This window comes from Pholis gunnellus, assembly GCF_910591455.1.
Source record: "Pholis gunnellus genome assembly, chromosome: 9".
Classification (NCBI taxonomy): Eukaryota; Metazoa; Chordata; class Actinopteri; order Perciformes; family Pholidae; genus Pholis; species Pholis gunnellus.
This window is the reverse complement of record NC_136535.1, coordinates 953,314-970,686: the sequence shown is the minus strand read 5'-3', so window position 1 is coordinate 970,686 and position 17,373 is coordinate 953,314. Positions and strand designations below refer to the sequence as shown.

The 17,373-nt window shown below is 42.4% G+C and overlaps 1 protein-coding gene across 1 annotated transcript in view; it reads left to right on the top strand.

Annotated features, from left to right (window-relative positions):
- Positions 1–17,373, top strand: part of fat3a (FAT atypical cadherin 3a) — a gene marked incomplete at its 5' end in the record, with an annotated part of 122,394 nt that overhangs the window by 55,532 nt on the left and 49,489 nt on the right. Inside the window, 7 exons of the mRNA XM_079166666.1 lie at positions 24–338; positions 903–1,113; positions 4,109–4,177; positions 6,113–6,252; positions 13,531–13,806; positions 14,339–14,549; positions 14,644–17,372. Coding sequence (XP_079022792.1) covers positions 24–338; positions 903–1,113; positions 4,109–4,177; positions 6,113–6,252; positions 13,531–13,806; positions 14,339–14,549; positions 14,644–17,372 — 3,951 coding nt within the window. The remainder of the gene's footprint in view (positions 1–23; positions 339–902; positions 1,114–4,108; positions 4,178–6,112; positions 6,253–13,530; positions 13,807–14,338; positions 14,550–14,643; position 17,373) is intronic.

Sequence of the window (17,373 nt, the reverse complement as noted above, 5' to 3'; positions counted from 1 at the left end):
TGAATCTCTCAATGCCCCTGCAGGTGCTGGTGTCGGATGGTGGTCCTAGTCCTAGGCAGAGTACAGTGTGGGTGATGGTTCAGGTCCTGGATGAAAACGACAACAAGCCCACATTTCCTGAGAAGGTCTACCAGGTCAAACTTCCAGAGAGAGAGCGTAGAAAGAAGGGCGAGCCCATCTATCGGGTGTTTGCCTACGACCGTGATGAAGGGCCCAACAGCGACCTCTCCTACAGCATCGTGGACGGAAACGAGGAAGGGAAGTTCTTTATCGACCCCAAGACTGCAGTTGTATCTTCACGCAAGGCCTTCACTGCAGGGAGCTACGACATTCTGACTGTATGCATACCTTCATCAATTATTAGGCATGACTGCCAACACGTTTTAGGACATCTAGAATGTTTGTTGAATTCTCATGCCTCTACATCTTAGGAATGCGTGGATTTTGGGTTTTCTCCTTATATTTGGCATTAATATCATTATGTTAAAAGTTGACTCTGTATGCATTCAGGCCACCTCTAAATTCATCCCAGTATCTTACAAATAACATCCATAACGGACAGTTCAGAGCTTCACAATTTACATGCCAATTCCAACATCCTCTGTAGCGAGGCAGACGGTCAGGATGAAGAGGTCGGGGGGGCTGATGGATGTGTAGCACATGCAGGAGACTGCACACTCTTGTAATAAATGTTCACGTTTCTTAACTGTCAAAAAACATTGGCCCCTGGAATGGACTTGCTAGTTTGGGTTTGGGGTTGCCAAATTTCCCTTCACATTGCATCAAAACAGGAATTTCAATACCCAGAAATATCCATGCATCTTTTTTTTCTGTATGCTATTTCAGTGTGGCTGACTTTTGGGTGAGCCTCTACTTTACAATCTAACTTCTGTGGTCTTCAGATCAAAGCGACAGACAACGGGCGTCCTCAGAAATCTTCCACAGCTCGCCTGCACATCGAGTGGATTCGTCGATCTCCTCCCTCAACTGTCCCAGTGCTCTTCGATGAGCCATTCTATAATTTCACTGTCATGGAGAATGACAAGGTGGCAGAGATTGTGGGTGTGGTGTCCCTGCAGCAGAGCTCCGCCCCCTTGTGGTTTGACGTCACAGGTAAAACCTCCCTATCCTCTTTCACTGTTGTGTGAGGTCGGGTGTGTGTTGGTGTTTGTATGAGGTGCAGCTCAGACACTGTGGCCTTGCTGCATGATCTGTTATGCTCTGCCCATCCCAGTCACCATGGTGACAGCTTCCCCGGCTGTCAGGTCTGTATATCCTGAAGGAAATGACAACAGTTGGCAGTCTATAGAGAACTCTTATGGATTGAATTCAGAATCAAACCTAAACAAAAGTATCTTCATGTTTCCTGAGACTCTTTTGTCAGAAAGACTTTCCTTTTAAGAGATTAAGTGTTATTTATAAGTATTATTCATGACTTATTCAGTTCCTTTCATAATGTCTCTGCTTAGAGGAGACACTGGCTAGCTCTCAATAAAGAACATTCAGACAGATTTTAAAGCCAGTGTGACATTCCCCTATAGATGGGAAATGCCCTACGTTGAGCACTTAAATCCCTTGGAGCTGTCAAAGTTCACTTTCACCCACTTGAACGGCTTAACGAGATTATGTCATGCCCAGTGCTCTAAACGCATTATATATGGTGACGATTCTGGTGTGTTAAAAGTGATTTAATAATTCTAATAATCAGTACTTTTTAATTCTAATTCCATTAGTTTTGTAATGCTATTCAATACTATATGTACACTGACAGTTCCCCAGCCATGATACATGCACTATGCGCTCAAGTCAGCCCACACTAGATGAACAAGTGGAGTTCCCACAATGCACCATTCATCTTTCCTTTTGTTGTCACTGAGCCGTGACAATCAGTGTGTATCCAGTTGGAGACACCTTCTGGCTCTCCATAGCTCCATCTCTGTCATTCATACTGTGTCTGTCCATCTCATCTCTCTCTCTCTCTCTCTCTCTCTCTCTCTCTCTGTCTGTCCATCTCATCTCTCTCTCTCTCTCTCTCTCTCTCTCACTGTCTGTCCATCTCATCTCTCTCTCTCTCGCTCTCTCTCTCTTACTGTCTGTCCATCTCATCTCTCTCTCTCTCTCTCTTACTGTGTCTGTCCATCTCATCTCATCTCTCATCTCTCTCTCTCTCTCTCTCTCTCTCTCTCTCTCTCTCTCTCTCTCTTACTGTCTGTCCATCTCATCTCTCTCTCTCTCTCTCTCTCTCTCTCTCTCTCTCTCTCTCTCTCTCACTGTCTGTCCATCTCATCTCTCTCTCTCTCGCTCTCTCTCTCTTACTGTCTGTCCATCTCATCTCTCTCTCTCTCGCTCTCTCTCTCTTACTGTCTGTCCATCTCATCTCTCTCTCTCTCTCTCTCTCTCTCTCTCTTACTGTCTGTCCATCTCATCTCTCTCTCTCTCTCTCTCTTACTGTGTCTGTCCATCTCATCTCATCTCTCATCTCTCTCTCTCTCTCTCTCTCTCTCTCTCTCTCTCTCTTACTGTCTGTCCATCTCATCTCTCTCTCTCTCTCTCTTACTGTGTATGTCCATCTCATCTCTCATCTCTCTCTCTCTCTCTCTCTCTTTTACTGTCTGTCCATCTCCTCTCTCTCGCTCTCTCTCTCTCTTACGGTGTCTATCCATCTCCTCTCTCTCTCTCTCTCTCGCTCTCTCTCTCTTTTACTGTGTCTGTCCATCTCTTCTCTCCCTTCTCTCTCTCTGTCTGTGCCCATCCCTTTGCAGACATTCTGTCTCACTTCTTCATTCATATTTTTTCATGTGTGTGCAGCCTTTCTGTGGGATCACAGCTGCATTTGATTTTTGCATAAATGAGGCAAAATGAATAAGCTTTGATTTGGTCAACCTCCCAGGAGCCATTTAGCATTTCACTGTAACACGTGACACTGTGCATAAATGTTATGTGTGTAAAACCAATAATGCAATATGCAGATCAAATTGACATATAAATACGAAAAATATATGTATGTACACATCTGGATTCCTGAATACTAATTACAATCACATTAATATGTGATTAATTCAATGTGATGATATTTATTATGCATGTAAAGCCTACATATACATATAATATTAAGTGTATATACACAGTTAAACATATCAGAATAACAATATTAGTGGCTTGGTCATGATGAAGCATTAGAGTATGTATTGAGAAAAAGCTCAAAGCATAAAGTATAAAATAACTGGAAATAATGTATCGTGAGAAAGAGCTGTGACGGGTTTTTATTTTGACATCATTGAATATTTGTTATTCTGAGACCTTAGTAAAGGGCAGGTCTTTGTCTCCTTATCAACAGATGACTAGTTTGGATTGTAAGAAACATTTTTGTCAACGTCAAAATTACAAAACAGGTTGCTTGTGATAACAGCTAAGTCCATTTTATACATAATGTTTATCAGTGGTCTCTCTGTCCAAAGAAACAAAGACCCCGCCGCAGCATCACAGGCAGAGTAGCTGACGTAAAGGACGAGAGAGTCCACGCAGGGAGGGACGCGGACCGGTCATTCATTTACTGTGAAAAACCAAAAGTAAACCATGACACTGTGATTCAGCCTTTAGTCAGACTATTGTTTTTAAAAGACACTATGCATGTGACGAGTGTATATTTATATGCTGTAAAAAAGTGATGCTAGAGGGGTAAGTGAAGATTCTTAGTTTGTAGCTTAATGCCACTGACCAAGCTGAGAATGTGTTGCAAATGAAACTCTTTCCTTTGGCATAAGTTGTAAAATGTTAGATATTGTTTGTCATGAACTTAAATTCACAAATATTAGCGTTAGTGTAGTTCAATCGTACGAGAACAATCTTTTCCTGGGACTAACTTCTTAATATGACAATATTAGTAATTCAGACTTTACTATGTTGTTTTTCAGTAGCCCATGTACCAATCATTTGACAGAGGTTCAGCTCATCAGAAGCAGTTGCTGTCCCCATCTTGTCTCATCAGTCTGTCTCCTCACCTTCTTTGCTCACTACGCCATCCTCCTGTCTTCCTCCCCCCAGCCTGTCTGTCCTTCCTGTCTCACCTTCTCTCTCCTCTCTCTCCTCAATGCTTCATGCCTGGAAGGTCCCAGGTCTTTCCGTGAGATGTTCTATATACTGCAGAGTGCTTGTGGCAGGAACTGTTCCTCAGAAGGTATCTCGTTTCCAACTTCCACTACCCCTGTTAGCTGTCATCCCTCTACTTCCTTTTCTTTATTTTCCTTTCCTTTTCCTTTTCAGTTTCCTTGTATTTGTCATTGATGCTCACCCCCCCCCCCCTGTGCTTCTTATCGATGCTGCTGACATATTCCTGTGTTTGGTGGGTTGGAGGCGGTTAGCCGATGGGGAATGAACCACAAAGCTCACCCGAGAAGACGAGTGTGTCTGAGACTGTGTTAGTGTTTATCCTGTGTCAATGTGTGTGGATATTTTTCACATTTATGGACTTAATTGCAGCCAAGTTTCATTGATGGGATGAGGGTTGGTAAAAAGATATCACTTAATTGTTTATTATCACTTACTTACATGACAGCCACAGAGAATAATTGATTCTAATTTGGCAAGAAGGAAGAAAATATTGTTACTTAAAGATATAAAACATTTATTTTATTTGTCTTAGTCCATGTTCTGTGGTGAGACAACTTTCCAGTTGAGCCTTTATGAACTTGGCTCAGAGAGGCAGAGGAAACCAATTTTAGAACAGAGCAGCTTGAACTCCAACTTAGGAAAACGTCAATTATTTTCCACATGTACTCTTGTGTCTGTTTGAACACCATTGTGCTCACTAAGGCTTCTTCGATTGATTGTGATCATACACTAATAAAAACCTATTAATTCATTTTTATTCCATTTCGCCCAGTAGATCCATGAAATGCTACAAACCGGCCTTTTAAGCTACTTACAAATGTTGAAAGTTGAACCCACAGTAATTAGTATCAATGAATCAATAAGCAGATTTAATACAGTATTCACTTCCATGTAAGATGCTATTGAACCCCAATCCGTTTTGTGAATGTGCATACAGTAGTGCTAGTAACATGCCACTCATCCTGAGACCACAGACCAGCAGACATTCTTTAGTCACAGCAGCTACAGAAGTTGAAGTTCTTGAATGAGTCTACCACTTCAGTCCAGTGCACTATTCATTTTGTCTAGACATGGGATAGATGTGTGCAGACTACCCCATCGATCTGGTAATCAAAGGGATCGGCCAGGCCATTTGAGAAGAGCTGCTTCACTGCAAGAACAGCTGGGCCATGGGCGTCTTCAAATGGGCTCAACAAACAGACAATCAGAGGACATAAAGGCACATGTTGCAGGGCACAACACACACACACACACGGTAAGCCTTGGCTGAGTGGTGGCGGGCTGATGCTGTGCTGAGGTCATGGATTTATTAGACAGAGATGCTGAGGAATCCCTTTGAGTCTGCTACACACATACAAACACACACATACTCACACACAATCATCACAGACACACACCAACATAGACATCCACTTAGACAGCCGATGGTGGCAGATTCTTTCTCTACAGAGGACACCCAGTGCAGCTCAGACTAAATTAAACGTTTCATTAAAAAACAAACAGAAGCTGATCAGACAAACACAAACACATATGGTGAACCTGTGTGGGCCGAATGTTTTAAATCCATTCACTACGTGTACAGAGCAGAGAGTAATAGAAAAACACGTTGTTGTTCATGCAGCTTGCATGGCCAGTGCTCATGCTTCACTGAAGTTGTGCTTTTCACTGTCGGTTTGCAAGAGTTTGAGGAGCTGGTGTGTGTGTGTGTGTGTGTGTGGGGGGGGGGGCTTCATCTTGTCAGCAGCCATCCCTCCCTCATCTATACCATCCCACACTCTGAAGAATATCAATGGAGAGCATGTGCAGCAATGGTCTCCAGTCATGTGCTGCTCAGGCGGAGTATACAGGCAAAACATAAAATGTACTGCTGGTTATGTCATATCCAAACTAATGTTTGGATATTTCAGCACATGGTTGCACATGAATGAAAACCATTGGTCCGTAAATAAATGTATGTCTTTATCACTGACACTGTCTGAACCTCCCTCCTCCCGTGGAGCAGGTGGGAACAGCGACAGCGTGTTTGACGTAGAGAAGGCTGTGGGCACCATCATCATCGCCAAGCCTCTGGATGCTGAGCAGCGTTCCTTCTACAACCTGACGGTGCAGGCCAGCGACGGCACCAACACTGCATACACACAGGTAACCTTTGTTCCATCGACCTTTCATTGTTTGCTGGTTTACAGTTATACCTTCTTATTGTTTTTGGAGCAATTCAAAATGCTAATGCACCAGATGTCACAAAGGAAGAGTTTACATAATTATTGGTTATTTGAGCAATACGTTACCTAACAGACATAAAACATATGTGGAAACACAGTCCATGAACCAAAATGACTGGATTACATTAGATACAAAGATTCCTCTGAACAGAGAATGAGCGGGGCAGATTCTTGTATCTTCAGTAGAAATGACACACAAGCAGCCCCATAGCAGCTGAGCTGGGAAAAGATAGTGGTAATGGAAGAGACGGTCTGGTTTTACACTCCAGTCACAAGGATTATCTTCAGAGATGCCACGACTAACAGCCTGGACAAACATCACAGCAGATAACATCTGTGTTTTTGAAATATGGAAAAGGGTGGCAGTGTATCAAGAAGACAGACAGCCACTGTCATTACAAATTGGGCTTTACATGCTATGAATCAGAATCAGAATTGTTTATTTTGCCAGAGTATGTTGCACATTCAAGGAGTTTTACATGGTTGATAGTGCATAACATCAACAAATAGAAACATATTAAAATGTGCAATAAAATATAAAATAGTGCACAGACAAACAGATAACAGTACTTGTTATGTACTTGTTCTATGCAGGGTTTTTAGGGATTATGTATGTATCTGCACATTGATTAGCACTTTACTCTAATTTAGCCACCTTTCCCATGTGGACCCGACATGTGTTAAGAAAAGGAGCTGAACAATATACAATACAGAAAGAGAAGTTCCAGTTGTGTATTTTATTGCCATGTAATGTAACCAGGCTCTTCCTCAGACTTCTAATAGATACAGAGAGTTGCAACTTGCTGCCAAAAATACTGTTTAAGAAAACCTGTTTCAATTATTTGATCAGGGCAAAGAATTTAAACTAGATTTTAATTTACGAGACGGGTTGGATTAGAATGTTCAAAATAATGTGGGATTTGAAAAGACACACTGTACATAGACACAAATACACAGACACACAAACACTCAAACACAGAGCATATGATATTAGCATTTTTAGCACGAACAATTGTTCTAACATGAAGAATGAGAGTGAGATGCCTATTATTCCCCCCACACAGACATGCACACACACACACACGCACTATTCATCTTGTCATTTTACTTACTGTCAATTTCCTACACTTAGTATTCAGACAGTGAAAAGGGGCGTATTCATGCATTCCGTTTGTATCCAGTCACATATTGTCTCTCTGTCATGTTGGCCCACACTCTGCTCATGCTGGTAGACTATGAGGCTCCCAGAAGTCATTTCCAAGTTGGTCACGCACACGCAGATTGTGTACAATCTTTTTATTTTTTGATCACTAAAATCTTCATTTTTAATTATATCTCACCCATTTAACTATTGTCCCCCAAAATATCTGATCCATAAAAGACTTCACATGCACTCTCCCCAGAGGAGAGTCCTTATGTTCTAAAGAAGTAGTAAAATAACAGCAAGCACACATTATGAATTTAATTAAATCAACCCTTATTCTGTCTCCCCCAAGAGTGATCTCAAGATAACGGGGTGTGTTGGCTAGTACTGTGCACCGTCTGTGTGGAGTCTGCATGTTCTCCCTGTGTCAGTGTGGGTTCTCCAGCTTCCTCCCACAGTCCAAAGACATGCAGCTTAGGTTAAATGATGACTCTAAATTGCCCGTAGGTGTGAATGTGAGTGTGACTGGTTGTCTGTCTCTACATGTCAGCCTTGAGATAGTCTGGCTAACTGTCCAGATGAACCCTGCCTTCGCCCATTAACAGCTGAGATCGGCTCTAGCCCCCCCCCCACGACCCTAAAGATAATGGTTGGATAATGACTATGATATGGAAATATAATGTAGTCTGTAATAAAACAGTATAACATATAGAATATAGAATATGGTTTTAGACAGATGGAGTTACTCAGGATCCCTTGCCATGAAATCCCTCTTGTTTCTGTTGAGAAAGCCTTTAATATTCTTATAGATATAAGAACCAGAATCAGCTTTATTGGCCATGTATGCGTACGCATACAAGGAATTTGACTCCGAAGGAACGCATCGTACCTTGAGCTGATTTTCTGGGTGAAAAACTCTGTAAATCCGCTTAAATCCTTTCGCTACATATGCGCCGGTCCCTCTCTTTCGTTTGAGAGTAAAATAGAGATAATCCAGGCATTTATGCATAGATAATCCTCCTTTTACTTTTCAGCAAATCATTTCGACACTCGGTCTGTTGCGCAACTCTTTTGGCGTTTTAGTGGCTAAAAAGTCTGTCAATCCCCTGACTGTCCGGCTCACTGCATTCTACACTCATTTCCGCATTCTTAGGCAAATAGGCTTAGAGGTTAAAAGGTTAAGTATAAAAAAAAAAGTACAATGGAACAGCTTGAACAGCTGGTTCCAAAATGACAATTTTGCTTCACTTCGCCTGACCTCTTTGTACTAAACCCTCTCTAACTTTTTTATGCTTCACTTTATCAAAGCCACATTTTTTTTAGAGACTGCTGACATGTTATGCTATGATTTGTGAGAGGTTTAAACTTTCACCTGCATCATTCAAAAGAGATAATCATGCTTTCAGTGCTTTTTTTTTCAGGCGAACCTGAAACTTTTCAATTTGAGCTGTGTGCCATTTTTATTTACACTTAACCAGTAACATATACACAATATTTACACATCTGAACAAATCTCACAAGTGTTTCCTGTATTATAACATCCAAATTATTAAAATAGACCTTGTAGTTACAGAATTACAGTCTTTTTAGTATGGGTATGCAATTTTTGAGCAGAGGCCTCAAAATAGGGCTAGGGTTAAAATGGTTAAAAGCAGATTTAAATAAATGAGTTTGAGAGCAGACAGGCAGCTCAGTTTGGAATGTATTCTAGTTTTAGATTTCTAGATTTTGGTGGATGTGCCGTACAGGATACTGTTGCAGTAGTCCAGTCGAGAGGTGATGACGATGTGGAGGAGAAGGAGAGGGAGGGGTGTAGACAGGCAATGTTTTTGAGATGAACGAAGCTGGTTTTTGTGATGTGATTGACATTCAAAGGGTTTGATCGAAAATGATATCAAGGTTACGGACATGTGTGGAAGCAGGAACAGTGGTGCCATCGATGCAGAGGGAGAAGTTGTGGTGGGATTTGTTTATTGATTTGGCTGATGATGAGCATTTCAGATTTGTCGCTGTTGAGTTTGAGAAAGTTGGCTTGCATCCAGGTCTTTTTATCTGTGAGGCAGTTGGTGATGGTGGAGTGGGTGGTGGGGCCTATGATGTCGCCAAGGAGGAGCACCGTGAAGGTCTTAAGATTCTGCTGATCAAATTGGATCTGTTCTCTCCTCAAGGAGATACGTTCCATAGCCCCTACCTCAAACAGCATATTGTCAAATGGCCTAAGACATCATTGTTTGTTTCCTTCGCAATTTACCATCACATAATCCAAGGGTTACACTAATCAAAATGGATCATATTCATTATTCATCCCATGGCCAAGGATACAGTTGGGACCCCTGGCACTTTTCTGCTTGGGCCCTTATAATAATAATCAGAGTGCTTGACCACAGAAATATGTCAACCAAAATCACTCAATAGCCTTATTCACTTTTATTCGCTGAACCTGTACAGTTCAATCCAATGTATTCATCTTTAACAATCCCATTTTACAATGCCTATAATGTTTTCGACACTTTGTTATAGGTGTTGGTGCAACGCTGTAGTCATTGTTGAGGCCATAGTCTGAGGTGTGTAATTATCAAACTGCTATAAAACTGTCAATATGATGCAATCTTAATTCACCCCTCTATGACACAGTGTTAAGACTTACGTGAAATCTTCACACGGATAGTATTTCAACTGGTGTCTGGGTTATAAAGCTCCCTGCTTTCTATAATTTTACCTTTTAGCCTGACCGAACAGAACTCATTCTTCACATAGCAGTTGCAATATTTTTGTTCACATACTCTACTCACACACACACACATATAGATACAGAACCACACACACCTGTATAAGAAGGGAAGAAGGCTCCCAGATGGAGAGTCAGCATGGCGTCATGCCGCCAGGGAATGTCTCCACAGTTGAGCAACAGAAGGCCGACTGATGCACCAGGGTTTAAATTTAGATTATTTGCCCGGCAGTGCTCAACTCAACTCCTGTCTACGATTCCCTTCGCTTCTCTTTGTGTTTTCTCTGGATAGGAATCAGTACAAATCTGACTCCTTTTTCTTGGTGTGTGTACAGTGCACATTTTCACTCTCCTCCCCCCCAGGTCCTACTCCTGCTGCTATTTTATACTTTGTAATCCTTACAGAGTTCAGTTGCTGTATTTCATCAGGGGTATAGTGAGCACAGTGGCTCAGTGGTGAAGAAGGTCTTGGGTGTCAATCTATTCCTTGATTTTTTGTTTTTTCCAAGTGTTTGAAACTTTCCACCTTTATTCCTGTTGTTTTCTGCCTCACCAAAAGACTCACAGATTAGACAGTATATAAAGCTCAAATTATACTTTGTGTCCACATAATTGCAAGGATCCGCGTGGAATTATGTCATCTGCCCATGTCTGTTGGGTGCCAGGTGGCTGTGTGCTGCCCAAAATGTAGGATCGCAGGGACTATACTGAGGATGGTACGTCCCGCATGTGTGAACAGGAAAAAGAGCTGCGTTGTGCGTCCACTGTCCACCCTGCTTTCCTTAGTTTTTTTATTTTATATAAAGTATTTCAGGACCTTTAATTGATTACTATTCGGTCATGTGATTTAGGTCATACAACGTGCTGTTCAACCATGTCTAAAGGTCAGAGTATTTCTACCCGTTCCAAATGTGCATGGCAGGGCAAAAAGCTTAATTGTAGCATCCTCCGGGCTGCATCAGACAGCCTCCCCGATCTCTCACAGAACGCTGTGTGTTTCTATGTCTTTGTGTGTTAACACAATGAGCTGAAAAAATGTGTATAATGGCGCACAGTTTCAGACTCTCTCTCCGCAGGGGCATTTATGTTGTGGCTGGTTAGGCTGTTCACACGTATAGTGATGGAAGGAGTAGTTGTGTGAAGAATGAAAACAGAGCGCCGGCAAGAGAGAGAAGTTCAGACACCACTGTTCACATAACCAATCCCTTTAGAATTTTGTGATCAAAATTAGAGCGTTTCAGATGTTGAAGGATCTGACAGGCTTTGTTTGAAGCCTACCAATGAATAGTAATAGAATAATAGAATAATAATTCAAAAATCTTTTGTGGGAACCTATGGAGGAAGAAACTTGGAACAAAGGCACAATTGGTAACGGTATCAAATACAGAGAAAGGGCTTTCTTACATACATGCAGCTGTAGCTACACCTTAATCTGCATGTAAGAGGACAACAGCTATGATTGGTCAGTTTTGCTTGTGTTTTCTCCTTTAAGTTCCTGATGCTCCTGGTGGTTGAGGACAGTGAAGTCAACATTAAGACTGTCTCTGCCTTTCCTCCTTGGTTTTCTTGACTCAAGCTGGGCTTCATCACCAGTCATCTGTGACTCAGGAACTTTCCATGAGTCATGACTTACACCAACCACATTTCAATCAGGAGAGACTTGTTTTATAATTTAACAATGATTTATTATACATGCATCAAATATGAAAAGTGCAAAGTCTTTGGCGATTGGACTCCATCATGAAGTACTATCACCGAGGGTAGGGATACTGAGGTCCAATAGGCCTAATCCCCCCTGGAGTCCAGACACTGGTAGTGGTGGTGAAAGAAGTTGCTGCAATCTGATGATGAATCAGGAGCATGGCTGTGATGCTGACTGGAGGTGACTGGGGTGGAGGAGGGTCACGTCTGCTTAACGCTGAAATGACAACTGACAGCAGCAGAGAGGAGAACACTTTTTAAAGTTTGACAGCAACGATATGATTGGCTCCAGGAGCCGGTGTGCAGTTGGCAGAATCTGGTTGGTTACTTAAAAGTGCACTCCCCCAATCAGCTGATAGAGTAATTACAAGGAGAGAGATTATGAGTGAGTGTCTTCCTGATTTGCCCTTGAGCTACATTACATTACAGCCATTTAGCAGACGCTTTTATCCAAAGTGACTTACAATTCAGATTCTATCACATTCTTGTGTCTTGCTCAAGGACACATCAACATGCGACTTGCCGGGGATCAAACCGCCAACCCTCTGATTGAAGGACGGCGGTGCTCTCCACTTAGCCACAGTCGCCCTACAAACACGATGCATGACTTCTCTGCAGTCTGCACCATGGCACACATTCATCTGTGTTCATTATTGTTCAGCATACACTCTGTTTCATATTCCACTGACAGGAAAGTTTGTTAAGTAAAATGATACAAATAGTGTTGTCAAGTAATCTTCTATTTCTTAACAAGCCTCCATCCATTATCTTAAACCGCTTATCCTGTTCAGGGTCATGGGGGGGCTGGAGTGGATTCCAGCTGACATTATGAATGATGACATGTAGTGTTAAAGCGCTTTGAGTGGTCGGAAAACTAGAAAAGTGCTATACAGGTAGAAGTCCATTTACCATTTACCATTAGGAGAAGGCAGGGTTCACCCTGGACAGGTCGCCAGACTATCACAGGCCTATTCCTTAACAGCATTAATTTATGTGTCAAAGTTGACTCATATATGAAACCACCATAGAAATGTACATTGCCTCTGCAAGTGAATAAACTGTTGCAGCAACTCCATTGACATAAAATGTTACTGTCATGAACTTTTCAAAGGGGCTGATGCAGCACCAACAGTGACATACCAAACAAAAGCATGAACTCGGGAAGACAGCTTAATCCTGTTATTTCCTGCTACTGTACAGAAATATCTGAATCCACTTAACCACTTCTGCCAACAGCCATTGTTGTGCAGGGATGATAACGGCTAAGAGGTTTGGACTAGACCCTCCACCTGTCTGTCCAGTGTTGTGTTTCTGGAAAGGTTTCAGTCATGGGGACGGAAAGACTGTGTTTCCTGAGAACAACCCAATTAAGTTCATATACAACTAATCAGAAATAGCTAATATGTTTTGTAGGAAATGTAATGTTGCCCACATTGGTTCATTTATATTCAAAATATCTGCAATATGTGCACTGCAGACAATAAATATTCATACTGAGAATATCTGCAAAATATCAGCTATTCTGCATGACAAACTTCTATCAAGAGCAGGATAATACAACTCAGTCAATGATGTCTTCTTTCCTCCTCTTCCTTTTCTATATGTAAATGCCCCTTGTGTTCCAGGTTCACATCACTGTTATGGACAACAACGACAACGCTCCCATCTTCTCCCAATCAACCTATGATGTCACTATGTCTGAAGACACTCCACCTGACACTGAGGTTGTCCAGGTTCTGGCATCGGACCGTGATGAGCATCACCGGCTGACCTATTCTCTGCAGAGCTCAATAGACCCAAGTAGCATGCGTCTCTTCCGCATCCACCCCATCCTAGGCATCATTTACACTGCTCAGAGGCTGGACCACGAGGCCTGTGCCCAGCACATCCTCACTGTCATTGTAAGTCTATGTCACTGTCTCTGCCAATGTCTGATATTTAGGGTCTTGTACTAACAGCTGTGGTTCTTTGATCTCCTCACTTTCCACGGAGGGGTCCCAGTCTTATCTGCATTGTTGTTGTACAAAAGACAATCCCGCATATTCCCGAGGACAAACAACAACTGTCCAAATGTTTCCAGGAAGAACTAATTGTAGTGTAACAGGCTAATTCCACAGGGGAATTTCATGGGCTAATACATTTCAATTTGTTTTCCAACTAATTAGGAGAGGAAAGAGGATACTTTTATACTGATCTGCTTATCCAGTATTAAACTACTAATATCAAAAATGTAAAATTTGTGCAAATATGTGTCAGAAAGGAAAGTGAAAGAGTAGGATTTCTGTTTTTGTGTTTGTTATACTTTGGACAATGATATCACTGGGCACATTTTAGATTTAACAGTTACATAATTATCAGATTTAGCTTTTACTTACTTTTCATTGTGACCATGGGGGATGACTTTTTTTGATTGTCTTTCTGTTGTCTCCACAGGTGAAGGACCAAGAGTTCCCATACAGGAAGAACCTGGCCCGTGTGCTAATAGAAGTGGAGGATATAAATGACCATGTACCCATCTTTACCAGTGCGCTGTATGAAGGCTCAGTCTATGAGTCAGCAGCAGTGGGATCAGCTGTGGTCCAGGTGACTGCCCTGGACAAAGACAAAGGCGTGAACGCTGAGCTACGCTACTCCATTGAAGCAGGTAGGCACCTCTGACAGCTTAATTCTTGAAATGGTAAATATTTACCCTTAAAAGAGCTACCACATTGTTTACATTGTATTTGATCTTCCAACAGGAAACACTGGAAATGCATTCCATATTGAACCAGTTTTGGGTATCATCACTGTTGCTTGTGACCTGGACTTGTCCAGCATAGGCCATTATGTTCTCACTGTGAGAGTCACTGACAATGGCTCCCCTCCCCTGTCCACCACCACTATAGTGCGCATTGCTGTCACCCTCTCTGACAATGCCGGCCCAAAGTTCCCTCAGCCTGAATACCAGGCTGAAATCACAGAGAAGGCCATGATGGGGACCTCCGTTACCACAGTCAGTGCAGTCAGCCAGTCCACCCTTACTTATGATATCAAGCAGGGCAACACAGATCATGTTTTTCAGTTAAATCAGTACAGTGGAGTCATTTCTACCCAAAAGCCTTTAGACTATGAGACTACAGCATCTTACACCTTGATAGTCCAGGCTACCAACATGGCTGGCATGGCTTCTAATGCTACTCTGTTAATTCAGGTAGTGGATGAGAACGATAACCCACCAGTTTTCCAGCAGCTTCGCTATCATGGCAGCATCAGCGAGGCAGCACCAGTCAACAGCGTGGTCTTGAACTCAGATGACTCACCTCTCGTAATCAAGGCCACTGATGCTGACCGCAACCAAAATGCTCTGTTAGTCTACCAGATTGTTGAGGACACTGCAAAGATATTCTTCACAGTGGACTCAGGTACTGGCTCCATCAGAACCATTGCTAATCTAGACCATGAGACATTTGACACGTTCCACTTCCACGTTCATGTGAGAGACAATGGCAAGCCACAGTTGACTGCAGACAGTCCAACAGAGGTCACAATACAAGTGATTGACACAAATGATTCACCACCTCGCTTCACCCAGAATGCCTATGAAACAGTTCTGTTACTCCCCACCTATATGGGAGTAGAAGTTTTGCAGGTTTCAGCCATAGACCCGGACAAAGATGTCCCTACAGAGCTCACCTACTCTCTGACTGATGGAGTACTGCAGCACTTTGCCATCAAACCTTCCAGTGGAGTTATTACAGTCAAACACAACAACTTCTCCAAAGAACGTTTCCGCTTCAGTGTCAAAGTTTCAGATGGGAAATTTTCCAGCACAGCTCTGGTGACCATTCTTGTTCGAGAGGCTCTGGATTCTGGTCTCAGCTTTACTCATAACCTTTACTCTTCATCCATTCAAGAGAATGTATCAAATATCACCAAAGTAGCTGTGGTCAATGCCGTGGGAAACCGTCTCAATGAACCATTGAAGTACACCTTGTTGAATGCTGGCACGAGCTTCACGATTCGTCCAACTTCTGGTGTAATTCAAACCACAGGTATACCCTTTGACCGTGAGGAGCGTGAGTTCTACGAACTGGTTGTTGAGGCAAGAAGGGAGCACGACCGTCTACACGTGGCCAGAGTTATGGTTCAAGTCCACGTTGAGGACATAAATGATAACGCCCCTGTGTTTGTTGGACTTCCTTATTATGCAGCTGTTCAAGTAGAAGCTGAGCCAGGATCACCCATTTTCAGGGTCATGGCAGTAGATGGTGACCAAGGGGTTAATGGAGAGGTTTCTTACTATCTCAAGGATGACCATAGTCACTTTGAGATCAACAAGCAGACAGGTGGTCTCAGCCTCAAGAGGGCTTTTGAGTCAGACTTGTCCAATATGGAATACCAGATGGTGATCAATGCCAGAGATGGTGGTTATCCACCTCTCTCAACTACTATAGAGTTCCCCATCACAGTAGTCAACAAAGCCATGCCTGTCTTTGACAAATCATTTTATTCTGTTTCTGTGAATGAGGATGTGGCTGTGCACACACCAATTCTTGGCATCAATGCCACTAGTCCTGAAGGTCAAAACATTATCTATACTATAGTTGATGGAGACCCATCTCTTCAGTTTGACATTGGTTTTGATACTGGAGTTATAAGCGTCATCCACTCTTTGGACTATGAAGCAACAGCATCTTACCACCTGACCATCAGAGCCACAGACTATCTGACTGGTGCCCGTGCTGAGGTTGACGTAGATGTGGTTGTCCAGGATGTAAATGATAACCCACCTATATTCCAGAAAATGTCCTACAGGGTAGTTTTGTCTGAAACAGCCATGATTGGAACTCCAGCACTTCAAGTCATTGCCACTGACAAAGACTCAGAGAAGAACAATGTTGTCCGCTACCAGATATTCTCAGATGTGCATAACAGCACAGACTACTTTCACATTGACAGTAGCAGTGGATTAATCCTGACAGCACGTATGCTAGACCATGAACTTGTCCAAAAGTATGACTTCATTGTCAGGGCCACCGATAATGGCTTCCCACCATTGAGTAGTGAAGTATCAGTCATAGTTGTAGTGAATGACATGAATGACAATCCACCAGTTTTCAATCAGCTACTGTATGAGGCCTATGTGAATGAGTTAGCACCAAAGGGTCACTTTGTTACCTGTGTCCATGCCTCAGATGCTGATAGCTCAGATTTTGAAAAGTTGGAATACAGCATTTTGTCAGGAAATGAAAGAATGAACTTTGTGATGGACAAAAATAAAGGAATCATCAAATTGTCCAGCCACCATAAGCAAAGAATGGAGCCTGTCTTCAGCCTCAATGTTTCAGTGTCTGATGGGGTGTTCACCAGCACTGCGCAGGTTCACATCAAGGTGTTGTGGGCCAACCTGTATAGTCCAGTGTTTGGACAGAATATGTATGAGACAGAGTTAAAAGAGAATGCTGCTGTGGGAACCAAAGTTATACAAG